The sequence below is a fragment of the Elgaria multicarinata genome, chromosome 8, assembly GCF_023053635.1.
Source record: "Elgaria multicarinata webbii isolate HBS135686 ecotype San Diego chromosome 8, rElgMul1.1.pri, whole genome shotgun sequence".
In the NCBI taxonomy this organism is placed as follows: domain Eukaryota; kingdom Metazoa; phylum Chordata; class Lepidosauria; order Squamata; family Anguidae; genus Elgaria; species Elgaria multicarinata.
Window position 1 is genome coordinate 45,731,300 of NC_086178.1, and position 14,016 is coordinate 45,745,315.

At 40.5% G+C, this 14,016-nt stretch overlaps 1 protein-coding gene across 1 annotated transcript in view; it reads left to right on the forward strand.

The window, feature by feature from the left end:
* CAB39 (calcium binding protein 39) overlaps positions 1-4,777 on the forward strand; it is a 49,535-nt gene extending 44,758 nt beyond the window's left edge. Inside the window, exons 7-9 of the mRNA XM_063132248.1 lie at positions 147-212; positions 1,527-1,670; positions 2,433-4,777. Of these exons, the coding sequence (XP_062988318.1) occupies positions 147-212; positions 1,527-1,670; positions 2,433-2,621 (399 nt within the window). The 3' untranslated portion in view covers positions 2,622-4,777. The remainder of the gene's footprint in view (positions 1-146; positions 213-1,526; positions 1,671-2,432) is intronic.
* The last annotated feature ends 9,239 nt before the right edge of the window (positions 4,778-14,016 follow it).

Consider the following 14,016-nt stretch of genomic DNA (forward strand, 5'->3'; position numbering starts at 1 on the left):
GGAATCCCTACTATGTCTTACAGAAACTGTCACAACATTTTAAAAAGCAATGCAGTTGAAATGTTTTGATCCTTGTTCTCATTTCTGTGCTTCCACACCTGTGTTAATTGGAAAGCTTCTGCTTTTTCTTCCCTTTCTCCCTTCAGTTCTTCAGTGAATATGAGAAGTTGCTCCACTCAGAAAACTACGTGACAAAACGACAGTCACTTAAGGTAAAAAGATATGGGTTGTGTAAGCCTAATATTAGCACAGTTTCTGAAATGTTTGCTTTTCAGTGGGTGGTAGTAGTAGGAGTGAGCTAGCTATTCTGCTTTACTAATTGGTTAACAAAAATGGAGAAAGGAAACCAGCATGTAATTAACTGTTAGTACAAGCACCATAACAGCAATCGTCCACAGATATCTACTAACATTGATATTGTATAATCCTTGTGAAAAGCTTCTTATGTGTTGGATCAATACAGGAATCCTTCAAAGAGGTTTATATATATTTATATAATATAGACACCACACACACACCACTCACCCATTTTTTGGTGTGAACTCAATTCTTCTTGACGGGTTAGCTACAAACCGTATGAATCAACACTGCATGCACTGGCTGGGTTCACACAAAACACTAACCCACCCACTTTGAGTTGCTGTTGAACCATGGAAGTCTTGTTGCCTGAACACAGTATGTTTTCCGTAGGGTGGGTTATTGTGTTGTCTGAATGCAGCACTTTTTCCTTAGCGTTGCTTGTTAATTATGTAGTGTGGCTTGTAAACCACTTTGAATAACCCAACAAGCCGTGGATTCCCAAGATGGCTTGTTTCAAGAAAAATAAACCACACTGCATGGTTAACAAGCCACCTTGTGGAAAATGCACTGTGTTCAGACAATATTCTAACCCACTCTGCGGAAAACACACTACATTCAGACAACATGGTGAGTTAGCTTGTTGTGTGAACACAGTCACTAAGTTCAGGATGTGGAAACTTTTATGCACACAAACTGACCAGGAAACAGGCCTGTGACCCACACCCATCCCTACCCGCTGCACAAGCCCATGCTGTGCTCATTAATCCTGTGGCAGACTGGAGCAGCAGCATGCTGAGGCCCCGGTGTTGCGCAGATGGCCAGAGCATGCTTCCTTCTAGTGCTGTTAGTATAGAGGCCTGATAAGGGCTTTGTGTTGCATCCCTCCCCTGCAGTGTTCCCTTTAGTGTAATCTGGAGAAGGGTTGCTTGCACATAATGCTGTTGTGCTGCTTGATCCGTAAGGCCTGGATCTCACCCAGATTCTTCCTGAAAATTGTCCAAATGCAGCAGTCTGTCTCAGCTATGCCAATTTAGATAACACAAGGGTTATGATAGTAAAAGAGCTTAACACCACAACTTCTGGATCTTGCAAAACAATCGTTTTGAACAAAGAACAAAGTTTTCAATGCTATCCTTGCCTCTGTTAACTATTGCTGATCGTGTTTGTTGCTTTGTAGCCATTATGGGGGGAAAAAAACCTCTCTCCTTTCTTCCTTTTTTCTGTAGCTGCTTGGTGAATTGCTATTGGATAGGCATAACTTCACAATTATGACAAAATACATCAGTAAACCTGAAAATCTCAAACTAATGATGAACCTTTTACGAGACAAGAGTCGCAACATTCAGTTTGAGGCCTTTCATGTCTTCAAGGTAAACCTTGCTTTTAAATAATATTTGGAATACTATTCATAGCTTCAATTAAATGTAAGGCAAGGATGCCCAGTCTTAAAGTGACCTAATGCTACATTACAATGGTACAATATAACTAAGTGGGAAGTATGGATAACTGGAAAGGGCGTTTCTGTTGTACAAACGAGGCTTTGTTTTAAAGTCAAATTACTTTTTACCATTTGGGTCTGTCTTTAATGAGACTGGCGTTTCATCTTTCCTAAGACACTCAATAAAACTCTTGGATTTATCCGTTCATAAAGTAACCTGGAGCACTTAATGGTTGTTGTTGTTGTTGTTGTTGTTGTTGTTGTTGTTTTCATATCACAGATCCAGGTTTCTGCATGAATTATTTAATTGATTGCAATAATAAATTTGAATGCATGATATTAGTTGCTTAATAAAGCACAAAACTTTTCTAACAGTTCCAAGCAGGTTTGCTTGGTACTATAGTGATTACGAGTCATTTTGGAAACTGTATCTAGATCTTTGACAAACATTTCTTTCATTAGTATGTTAAATTACTGGAAGAAATAATGCATTAAAAATGAAATGATTCTTGGCCTCATGCACTATAAAGATGCATGACAATATTTATGCATATATTACCTGTGGGTTTTTAGCACCTTGTAGGCTTGCATCCTTATAATCTTACATCAAGTGAAAATCTGTATTCTGCTGTTAATATTTTCTGATACACTAACGGAGCTTTTCATTTCCTGTGCTGATCTTCTTTCGTTCCAGGTGTTCGTAGCCAACCCTAACAAGACACAGCCTATATTAGATATTCTCCTAAAGAACCAGACCAAACTTATTGAGTTCCTCAGCAAGTTTCAGAATGACAGGACCGAGGATGAGCAATTTAATGATGAGAAGACCTATTTAGTTAAACAGATCAGGGATTTGAAAAGACCAGCACAGCAAGAAGCTTAATCTCCTATAAACCCCTAAAATATTAAATCCAAATTCAGCATTTGCTGTTAGATATTCAGCATCAGGCACTCTTATCAATTCATGAGGAACATTACTGCTAATCTGCTGTTCAGTGAACAGTGTTTGTTTTTCTCTCTTTATTTTTTAGTCCGAGTTGACAAACCTAGCTGCTGCTTTCTTGCACAATGTGGACTTTCTTGGTATTTGTGTCTGAATTCAAGCACACTGCTTGTTTTTAGAAGTCCTGGGCGGGGTGGGGGAGGATTATTGGTTCATGAAAGCAAACATATAGAAGATAGTTTGGGATAGGAGAGAAGGTATTAGAGTAGCTTAAGTGATGGGGTGCATGCTTGCAAATCTGATTCAATCCGTATGTTTGCACTTAACCTTTTATGAGATGCGAGCACAATGTGATCTGTGCATACTTGGCACCATAGTATAAGATTGTATGCCTTGATTTAAAAAAATGTGCAGTGCTTTATTTGTAATCAAAGGGGAAATGTATCTAAGATGTGAGCTTACTGGGATGAACAGTTGTCTTGCAAATAAAAGTGATACTGAAACAAACATAGCAACTTCTAAAAGAGTGAAATCTCAGCATTCATAAGGAAAATGTATATATGCCTTTCACTGCTTTAAAGTTTGTTTTTGAGAGAGTGATTTTCTGAGAATTGAGTTGTAGACTTGGAAATACGTTATAAGGTTTTTTTTGTTAATTTTACTTCAAAAGCGTTTCAGACAGTAGAGCTTAGCAGTGACATTTTGCATTTCATTTCAACAATGCTTGTTGGTTTCTTTTGTATATAACTCCTAGGCTGCTCATTTCTTTAAAAAAAAATGATTTAATTTGTACAGCAGAGGAATGTTAATGTATTAGTCTGTAACTTTTACCTGATACTGAGTTTTGCAAATTGAAAGCTCATGTGTAATGAATACTTTGAATCACATGAAAATGCTGATTTCACATTTCTTAAATACTGCAGCATTAAAAGGAAGAGATCCCACTTTTCTCATATTGACTGGTCTAATGGGGTGCCATCAGTTAGGGTAGACTAAAATATAGCACTAGATCCCACTAACCTGTATTCTTCAATGTTGGCCTTATCCATTTATATTAGTGCTGTGTTCAGCCATTTGCAAATTACAAAGATTATACAAAATTAATACCAAATTGTTTTCCTTGTGGGTATATAGAGAATTTCTCTTCCTTTCATATAGTTAATACTCAGTATGATAGCTGTGATGGTAAATAATTTATAATTCCCCTTTACTTCAAAAACCATAATTTCATAACTGTCCTAGTGTCAATATTTTGTTCCTTAATGCTGCAAACTATCAGTATTTATTTTTTAAAAAGACTGATTTTGCACCACTTCTTTGTTACTGTGATCATAACAAAAACCAATTGCTAAATATATCTAAACTATGTTATCAAAATGGTATCCATCTTAATAGTAGTTCTAAAATCACAACCAGCCAACTTTATGGATTAGGAGTATGAAAGTTTAAATTCTGCATGATTGAATCTGACTGAGAATGCTATACAATTATTTATTGCTTTCTAGCTTCTTTCTGATTAAATTATTTCACAAATGATTAAACTAATATCCTGATTGACATTTTAGCTAATTTTAAAGCCTTCATAAAGGAAGTAGGAAGACAGTGCCAGCAAATAGGATTCTGGTAATGTTGAATAACTCAACATTGTCATGCTTCCTTTAGAAGTCATAACCTGTACTTTGCAAAGTGATTCGTAATGTCTACTGAAAGAAGAAAAAGTAATCATAAGCCTCTATTAAATCATTTATGCAGACAGGCAAAACTGGCTATGAGGTGATATTACCATTCAGTACCTTTTTCTATTTTGGTTTATTGTAGTTAAGAGGAGGAAAATATTACTTCGCAAGTTATTCTCCATTATGCATAAGGCTTCCACTTTAGAGGGGAAATGTAGAAATACTAAAAGTTATGTATGTGTATATATAAAGAAGTTAAAAGATGGGATTTGGTTATAGGTTTTGCTTCTCTACTATTCGGCATGGGAGAAAGTGGCTCTAACTTTTTTAAAACATTAATCCTTGGAGTGTTGGCATTCAAAAAAGTTGTATTTAAGACCATTTGATGTGCTATTCATATTAAAAACTATTGTACTGGAAGTGGTTTCTTATCTGCGTGAAGGGTTAAAGATATTACTAAAATTTATTTCATGTGAGGTCTTTCTGTTTGTTTTTAAAAGATGTATACAATTGTAATTCTTCACAAAAGCATTTCATACCTTCAGATGAATGCAATTCTTATTAGAAGATCTGGCTGGCCCCATAACTTAAATTGAAATAAAATTTTGAAGAAACACAATTGTGTGTTCTATAAATATGTATTGACAAAAAGGTTCACCAGAATCCGAATATTTCTCTTAAGAGGTATACATTCTGAACTTCTTGTGAACCATAAAACATTGACACACTACATATAAAAGTTAATGCCAAAAAAAAAAACACCTAACCAACCACAAGGTAAACTTTTCAGTCTTCGTATTTGTGTGTTATGTTGAATGTTGATTCTGCTAATAAAAATTAGAAGAGGAAAATGCTCAGAAGTGGAAAAGACTAACATCTTTGGATAGATCTAAATTACAAACTTGCTTTGCCTTTATACTGTCATGAGTTCCTCTGGAGTATCCTAGCAACTACATTTGGGTGTGGATGCTAAGAATTGTAAGGCATCTGAGCCCCACTTGAACCTCCCTAGAAAAAGTGAATTACTGCAAAAGAGCCAGAGCATTATAAATCCTCTCTGTTACATCCCATGCTCCCTTGAGTTACATCAATGACTACAAGTGATCTAGGACAGCTTACACACACATGGCTTGGTTTTCTCCATGGGTACCCTCTAGCAATCAAGAGATGCAGCTTTTTTAAACACTAAGTTTACAACTAATAAAAAGCAGTGTTTTGCCAAAGATCACTTTTTTCTGTCATCTTATGCAAAAGTGTGTTAAAATTTAGCTATTTCTCTTCCTTATTCATTATTATGCACTTACATTGTGCCTTTCCAGGCCCAATTCTCATGTTAGAATATAAAGTTCTATACATCTTTACATAGCATCATATTTCTAGAAATAAAATGCATCATTTTTTGCAAGATTCTTGATGTTGTTTTGTATCTTCTTTTGTCACTGCTTCCAGCAGAATCAAAAGAAAATGCATAATAATTACAAATTGCCAGAATAGCTGGATATCGTTCGCACAACTGCAAATCTAGATATATCATGTTTTCTTTACAAAGATATGAATTACGTTTCAATCTTTTAAAACTATAAACCAAGTTGAGCTCTTCCAGGAAGGAATGTTACAATTGCTTGAAATGTGTTTAAAATTAGTATATTCACCCAGAGCTACCTAGTTATTTGATAGATTAAAACAATAAATATATTAAACAATATAAGAAGAAATTAAAAATATATTCCCCTCTGTTGCATACCTAGGGCCCTTTGCTAGGTAAGTCAAGTTAAATAGATACTAATTTGCCACTGGAACTTTATTTCCCCTAAAATACCTTAGCGTATCGCTATTTACCATCACCTACAGAATTACTTTAGCATTCTACTGCTCCGTTATGGGAGGAAGGAGTCTCACATGGTGGGGTACTGTGATACCATTCCTCCAGTTGCCAGGCTGTGTCCATCCAACTCCCCTGGGGTCAACATACTCCTGTGCAGTACCTTGGCTGAGAAGGCCATGGCAATAACATGGAGTGAGACACAATGATTCAGTATTTAGATCAGAGCATACCATATTACTGTAAAGCAGGGATAGAAAAAGTGGTCTGCTGGCATCCCTAGCCCTTGCGCATACTCCCCTTATCCAGAAAAAGGAACAGTCTAGGAGCGGACTCTATGGCCATAGAGACGGAGCTGTAGCTCTTGTAGAACTCGTATTTTGCACTCAGAAGGTCCCAGATTCAATCCTCGGTTTCTCCAGGTAGGCCTAGGAAAAGATCCTGCCTGAAACCCCAGAAAGCCACTGCCAGTCAGTGTCAATACTGAACTAGATGGACCAATGGTCTGACTCAGTTTCTGGGTTTGCACGAGCACAGGGAGAAATGTAGTATGGGTTGTTTCTCCTGCTCCTGAGCATGCTGATTGCGCACCCAACATTTCCTTAATTAACTACTCTGCATCATGTGTTGCCATGTATGTAGATTGAATCCAGCGTGTACCTATAAGCCATGAGTTGTGGGATGGGTTAGAAACACACACACACACACCCATATGATGTGTACCAGGTTCAGATGGCATGACTGCCTGCGATGCAGCAGGGATAATTAAGCAAAGGGTGGGCATGTGTGGGGGGTGGGGGGAACAACTCATAATGTGTGGTTTCTCCGCTGATCTTGGGAACCTGGCCATGTTCCTAAGCCTCATTCTTAGAGCATCCCACTAAGCACTACTCAAAGGGTGCTTCCTAAGATGTTTTAGGAACAGGGCCTCTATGCCAGGACCTATAGAAGCTGTTTCAAGTGTTTGGTTTCCTCTCCCTACCCCAAAACTCCAGGGAACAGTGTGTGAGATTTCAGGATCCTTCAGTGACAAGAGTAGATCAGAGGAGAGAGAAGAGCTAGGAGGCAGGATTGCTGGTTGGTTTGAGGTTTCAGGGGTGTTGGGTGTTGGTTTTATCTGATCAAAGCAGGTGTCCAGACTCCAAAACACTCTTGCCCAGGAGTTGAATGTGCAACTGAGTGGTGTGCGCATGTATATGCTTGTGTGTCCCCTACCACACCAACTGCACCCAATGAGGCCTAAGGCTGTGACCCTTTCCTGTATATAATGCAGGTCATTAATCAGAACACAGAGAACATAACACTACAAAACCAGAAAAGATTTCTGTTAAGAATCAAGTTCAGGGGTGCATACCCATTGTTATGTAGCCAAAGTAAAGTACAGCGAGGACAGAAGGCATGGAACAAGTGAGGGGTCTGCATAGAGTACAAAACATCTTTAAAAAACCCTCTCCAGAACAGCCAAATGAGGACTGAATATGCTCCCTAGCCATGGAATATTGATACTTGGAAAGGATAAATAGAAAAACTGAAGAGGGGGCGGGGGTGCTGAGTTTCCAGGAGAAGGACATGGTTAATTGGGAGCATTCCCCACACTAATGCTTTGTTTCAGGTCCCATTTGTTTCTAACTTCTTAAGACTTCCAAACTTGCCCTAGCTGGTTTAATAGGCAGCCCCCTTTTTTCTTTCCAAAGGTCTGTTCTAAGAAGCAATAATTGAGTCAGAAATCAAATACCTTGCACAATAAATGGATCTCAGAGAGCATAGCTAGTGTACTAGCTGAAGATAATCTCTACAAGATGTGGTACATTTACTGATCAATGTCTGTCAAACTGATAATAGCAGTAGCTTGATCTATTTCTGTGAACCACCCAGAGAGCTTTGGCTATTGGGCGGTATAAAAATGTAATAAATAAATACTTCAAGACATGGGCAAGGGGTGAACTGAGTTAGTTGCTCCCTCGAGATGATTGGTGTCTGGGTGTAACAAGATCTTTTACTTTATTTCAGATTTCTACTGTTTAACCCATTGCAGCCCAACTTTCCAAAAATATCATTGAGCTCTATTAATAATATGCCTGCCAAATATCGTCACAAAAAGTGGTCTTGAAGAGATGAATTCAAAGAAGCTGCTTCTCGTGATGGCCAGACTCCCAAAATTGTAACAAAGTTATCATTGGATGATTAGTGATATCTTGATCCTTTAAGAGCAGCAGTCTAAGAAGAAGAAGCTACTGGTGTCTGTAGGACAGCAGAGCATGGAAGAGGGAAAAAAGGCTATTTATAGTAATAAATGTATAGATGCTGAGTCAAAAGTGACCTCAAAGCTCATCTAGTCTACCCCCCTAACTGGTGCAAAAAATCCACTTGCCCATTTGTTCAAATGGAACCTCTACTCCTTAGACTACTTTCTTGGAAAACCTACTCCTCAACATTGGTGGAAGAGGGATGTTCATTGGGAGTGTCCTTATTTCGTTGCTCTTTATCCTTTTTCTTTTCCGTTGCTCTTTATCCTGCACTTCCCCCAAGAGCTCAGGACAGTATATGTGATTCTCTCTCCCCTACCCCAATTTCATCTTCACAACAGCCCTGTGAAGTAAGTTAACCTGTGTTACTTTGAACCTCCCTGCCTCAGGAGGTTAATTTTGTGTCTCCTTGTTGATCTTCTGCTGCAGTGTTAAGAGAGTCCTCTTAAAAGCCGGTCTCTACTGCCTTGCCTTGCCTGGCCATTACTAGTATGTAACCTTTCTGTGTGGCTTGTATTTCTGCTGCTACTTTCATTTACACACACTCCCACCTCCCACACCACTGCCAATATATTGGGTTTTACCTTGTTTTATGATACTTGAGGTTAGCTGCCTTGAACTTTCGCTACAGGGAAAGCCAGCATTTAAGTAGTAAAATGAAGAAATAACTGCCCCAGGGTCACCCCAGTGAGCATTGTGGCTGAGACAGGATTTGAACCTGAATCTCTGTGATCCTAGTCTGATACTAAGCATTAAACCACACTGCCATTCAAGCACATGGCCACTTTCATCCTTGTTTGTTCTCTCTGCTTCCAGTTTACCTAGTAGGCTCTAGTTCGGTTTGGGTATTCCCCGTCGTGTGAGAGTGGGGATGTACTTATTGGCTCCACTGCTCCTGATGGGCCAGCCCCACAGCCTTCCATGCGGTGGTGGCGAGAGAATGTATCGATGTGGGCTCCCCATGCACTTTAGAAGCCTGGGTGAGTATAGCAACCTCCCCAGTGCAGAAGTTCAGGCCCGGCACATGGACAACTGCTGGGTCAGAGTCAACTATCACAACTCCTCACTCATTACTGAATGCTGAAGCAGGTCTCTTGTGAAGGGCTCCAAGAGAAGAGGTTAGGCCCAAGTGCTTGGCATAGCACTTTCCTAATTCACACAAGGCATTTTCATTTACACACTCAACTGACCTCCCTGTCGTTGGCAACACACATCCTTCAGTGATTCAGGCTCTGCAGAATTGCTGCTTGGACCTCCCATTCATTTGTGTTCAGCTCCTGTAGAGTTGAAGGTGTTTCCTCCCATGTGCCCTGCCCAAATTTTCAAAATGTTTCCTTTGCTTACTTCTCTGACAAGAAGTTGCTTGGAAAAGAGGCAATGAGTTTAAACCTGGGTGGTGTTAAAAGAACCAGGGGCTCTGAGTTCATTTTGCTTTGAACTGAATTTCTTCCACAGCATGTTCCAAAACTCAATGATCTGTTTGACTCTCTGGGTGGGAGCGGTTAAAGTCAAGTCATCTCTCTCTCCCCCCACCTTTTATACACTCACTGTACTCAAAGTGGATTGACCAAATACACAACAACACCATTGTAACTGAATTCATTGCAAAAATGAATGTCACCAATTTCCATAGACATTTGCTTTTGCTTCATTTCCCCAAGCCAGTAGCCTTGATTATGGCTTATTGTGAAGAAGACGGTGAGAAATGAATTCGGAACCTGACAAACATAGTTGACCTGCCCACCTGAACTCATTTAATTGTATTCTAAAACTGAACGTAAACCTTCAATGGTTGTACATCTGAAGAAGTTAATCCTGTGATAATTAAGGCTGCTTCCAGAAGGAGGGGTCCTGGCAGTAACAGTGGGAAATGTGTTCTGCAGTCATTCCATCTTTTCTTCCTTAAATTATTTTTTTTGCAGTAAGAAAAGATATTCAGGAAATAGTGGGAAAACATGGGAGGGTTACAAGTAGAATACAACATCGTCTGGATCCCCCACCCCCACCCCACACAAACTTTTGTGAATGAGGCGGGGTGATGGTGTGATAACTTGCCTGAAAGCACCCTAAGAGCATGATCAATTCAGAAGTGCTCAGCACAACTCCCATTGAAATGAATGGGACTTTTTGTTGTTACAGACTTCCAGTTTATCTCAATGAGGCTCTTATAGGAGAACTTCCCTATAGATTCTGTCCTGCACTTCTAGCCATCCAACAACCGCCGCTAAAGCGCCTCCTCTCCTGCAGCTGCTTTCAGCTCTCTTTTACCATCCCCATTTGTGCTTGTTGCTTCCCTCTACTGGTCTCTGTTGTTAGCTGTCAGTTCTGTGAAACGGTGCTGAGAAGGGATGAGGGAGAATGCCAGCAGCACTAGAAAGATCATGAAGAGCGGCAGGGTTGGGTTTCCCCCCCACTCTTGCCATTTTGGCAACCTATGATAAAATCGCTCTGCCAGGCTCGGACATCACAAAAGGCCACCCTGAGAACAAGCCACACTAAACAACCCTATTACAATCCATGGGTTCTTAATGTGGCTTGTTTGTTGAAAAACAACCCATGAGAGGAAAAATACTCTAGATTCGGACATCATGCTAAGCCACCCTGCAACCATCTCTGATAACATCCTGCTGTGGCTTAGTGTGATGTGTGAGCCAGGTTACTTCACATTTTTAAAAGACCAGTGTAAAAATCAACCAACAATGTCCTTAACCACTTTACCTCTGATACTACTTGTATCTATGTTAAACTCATGTAATGGACCAGAATGCAGCATTGGGCAGGTTCACATAATTGCAAGGTGGTTAACCATCCTGCATATGCCGGCCAGATTGGCATAATTTCTCCTTTCTGGCATGGCTTGTTGTGACATCCAAACCCAGTGAGGGTGGGTGGTTAACAAACCAATGAGAACCTATCCCAATCACCCACCCTCGCCAGCTTTGGACATCCCAATCCAGCTGGTACTCAGGGGGTGATTAACAAGCCACTGTGGCTTATTAAGCACCCTGCAATCGTGCAAACAAGGTCAATGTCTTCTCTGAAATAGCCCTAACCCACAATTTATTGGTAGCATTTTGTTTTCACGTTAGAATATTCATTCCCAATGATCTGAACGTCTTTCCTCCAGTGACGATGACACCCATTGTGGCCAAATTCAAATGCCTTGGCCCCATATATCCCTTCTTTACAGGGCTATGGGTCACATTTTCCATAGCACTCAAAGTGCCATCTTTTGTCACTGGAAAAATACCATTTCACCACCTCACCACTTAGCAGTGCTTCTGTTGCCATTTGGTGAATGGCAATGGAAGCACATTCTTTATAGAATGTGTTGTCACAAGAATCAGCAGGCATCTGTAAGTTAATGCCTGTGAGATCAACTGGTGACCAGTGACGCTCTTTCATTCATCCCATGCCAGTGCCATTTTGAAAGCGTTTACATTTTTGAATGGATTTCCTGACTTTAAGAGGCTGAGAGCTCCCCGTTGCACCACTCCAGCAGAAATGCTCATGTAGCCTATCAAAAAGTGTCAACACAGTGGTCTTCAACTGGTGGGTCATGACTCAAAAGTGGGTTGCAAGATTGCTCCAGAGGGATTGTGGCAAAGCTGTTGGGCATGGAGAAAATTGTGGAAGTGGGTCCCATGTTGCAGGTTGGGAGTCTGAGGTGGGTCTTGTGGGTCATATGAGAATAGTTTGATAAGTTTGCAGATGAGAGTTGCAATCAATCTGTCAAGACTTACGATCAAGGTGAAAAAGAAAATGGTAAAAGCTTTATTCCAAGTAAAAAAACATACGTGGTCATCTCAGCTTCTGGAGATAAAAAGAAAACAAACTTCATTGCAGAGCAAGGAGGAAAGAGATAAGTAAGGGAGGAGCCAGACTAGAAGGTCAAGCTATAGGAGCGGAAGAAAAGGGCAGAACCAAAGAAACCAATAAAGACAATATCAATCAATCAAGTTTATTGTACTGGCCAAAGGCCCTGACAAATACACCAAAAGGGGAGCAAAATGCAGTAATACAAAGCCTGGAGAAAAAAAGACATATAATAAAGACAATAAAGGAAGGTTAATCAGGTTAACCCCTTATTTACCAGAGAGGATTAGTCAAGAAGAACACAAAGATCACTTCAATCACCACCTCCCACTGGCCCAACCAACCAACCAACATCATTGCCCATTTCCAATAGGTCTCAGGTCTTCACCACTTGAAGACCACTATGACCACAGTGGTTAAGCATTTTGAACTAAACATTATGGCTTAATGTGTCATGTGAAACATTCCTAACCATGGTGGCTACATAACCACGGTTTAAGCACGCTCACTAACCATTTGCTGAAAAGGTGTTAGCAGCCGAACTATGGCCTAGCATGTTGTCTGAACAGGCTCTGTGTTAACACTACCGGATCCCCTTATTTATATTGGCTTGGAGCCAAAGTAGCACTTAGTGCAGTTCTGCTCATGCTGGAGGATAAGGATGGGAAAGGGATGTCTGTGATTTCTCTTCCCCCTGCAAACCCTTGTGCCTTCTGAAAAGTGGCTGTGGGGGAGGGAGGAACTCTCGGGAGCAGCCTTAGAGGTAAGAAGGGGAACTGCTGAGGAAAGTGGGAACTGGCAATGTGCCTCCAGTGGAGAGCCTCCACTCGATCACGATGCCTTTGATGAATTTGAAGTAGCCCTCACCTAGATCCCACCCATTATATCTGTATCCCATCCTTCATGCAAAGAACTCAGGGCAACTTTATACTCACAACAACCCTGTGAGGAAGGTTAAGCTAAGAGTTTGTGACTGGCCCAAGGTCACCCAGTGAACTTCATGGCTAAATGAGTATTTGAGCCCGAGTCTCTCAATCCTTAGTCTCACACTGTAACCCAGGGGTAGGCAACATGGCATTCACAGGCACCAATGTGCTCCCTGGACACCTTTCTTGGCATCCATCAAGTTGCTCTATCAAGTGGGGGCTGGTGGCTCCAATTTCAGTTGGGCTGTGCATCCACTCTGGGTTTCAGTCAGAATAAGTTGGACCTCTAAAGGAGTTTTCCAAGGTGCTGAACCCATTTTGGGGATAGGGTTCAGCACCTTGGATAGCTCTTTGTGTGTGTATGTGGGGGGGAGGCAAGATGTTTATCAACACATATAGAGCAGTCCAACATTAATTTGATGCTTACAATAATAAGTAGTGGGGGAAGTTGTCACATGGAAAGGTTTCATGCAAAGAACTTAACTGATGCAAGTTATGTCCAAGTGGATAATGAATTCTGGCTGTGATACAGAGAGTCTTGCGGAAGCCAATCCAGGTCCCCCCACCAAAAAATATAAACATATCATAAAACACATCAATATATAATAATCTTTCTGGGTTGACTGTACATCTTGAGTCTAAAATATTTGAGGACAATTGCTGGGAAAGGTCACTCTATGAAACGTTAAAGAAATATGGTGAATGATGGCCGTGCAAACACTTCCCTGTAGCAGCTCTTGTTTGACTCTGGATATTTGAGAAGGTGAGCAGGAGCCAAAATGCTGAATGTCACCGCATGTTCCATGCAACAGCCGAGCATTCGCATGTTATGTCCTTGCACCAAGAACA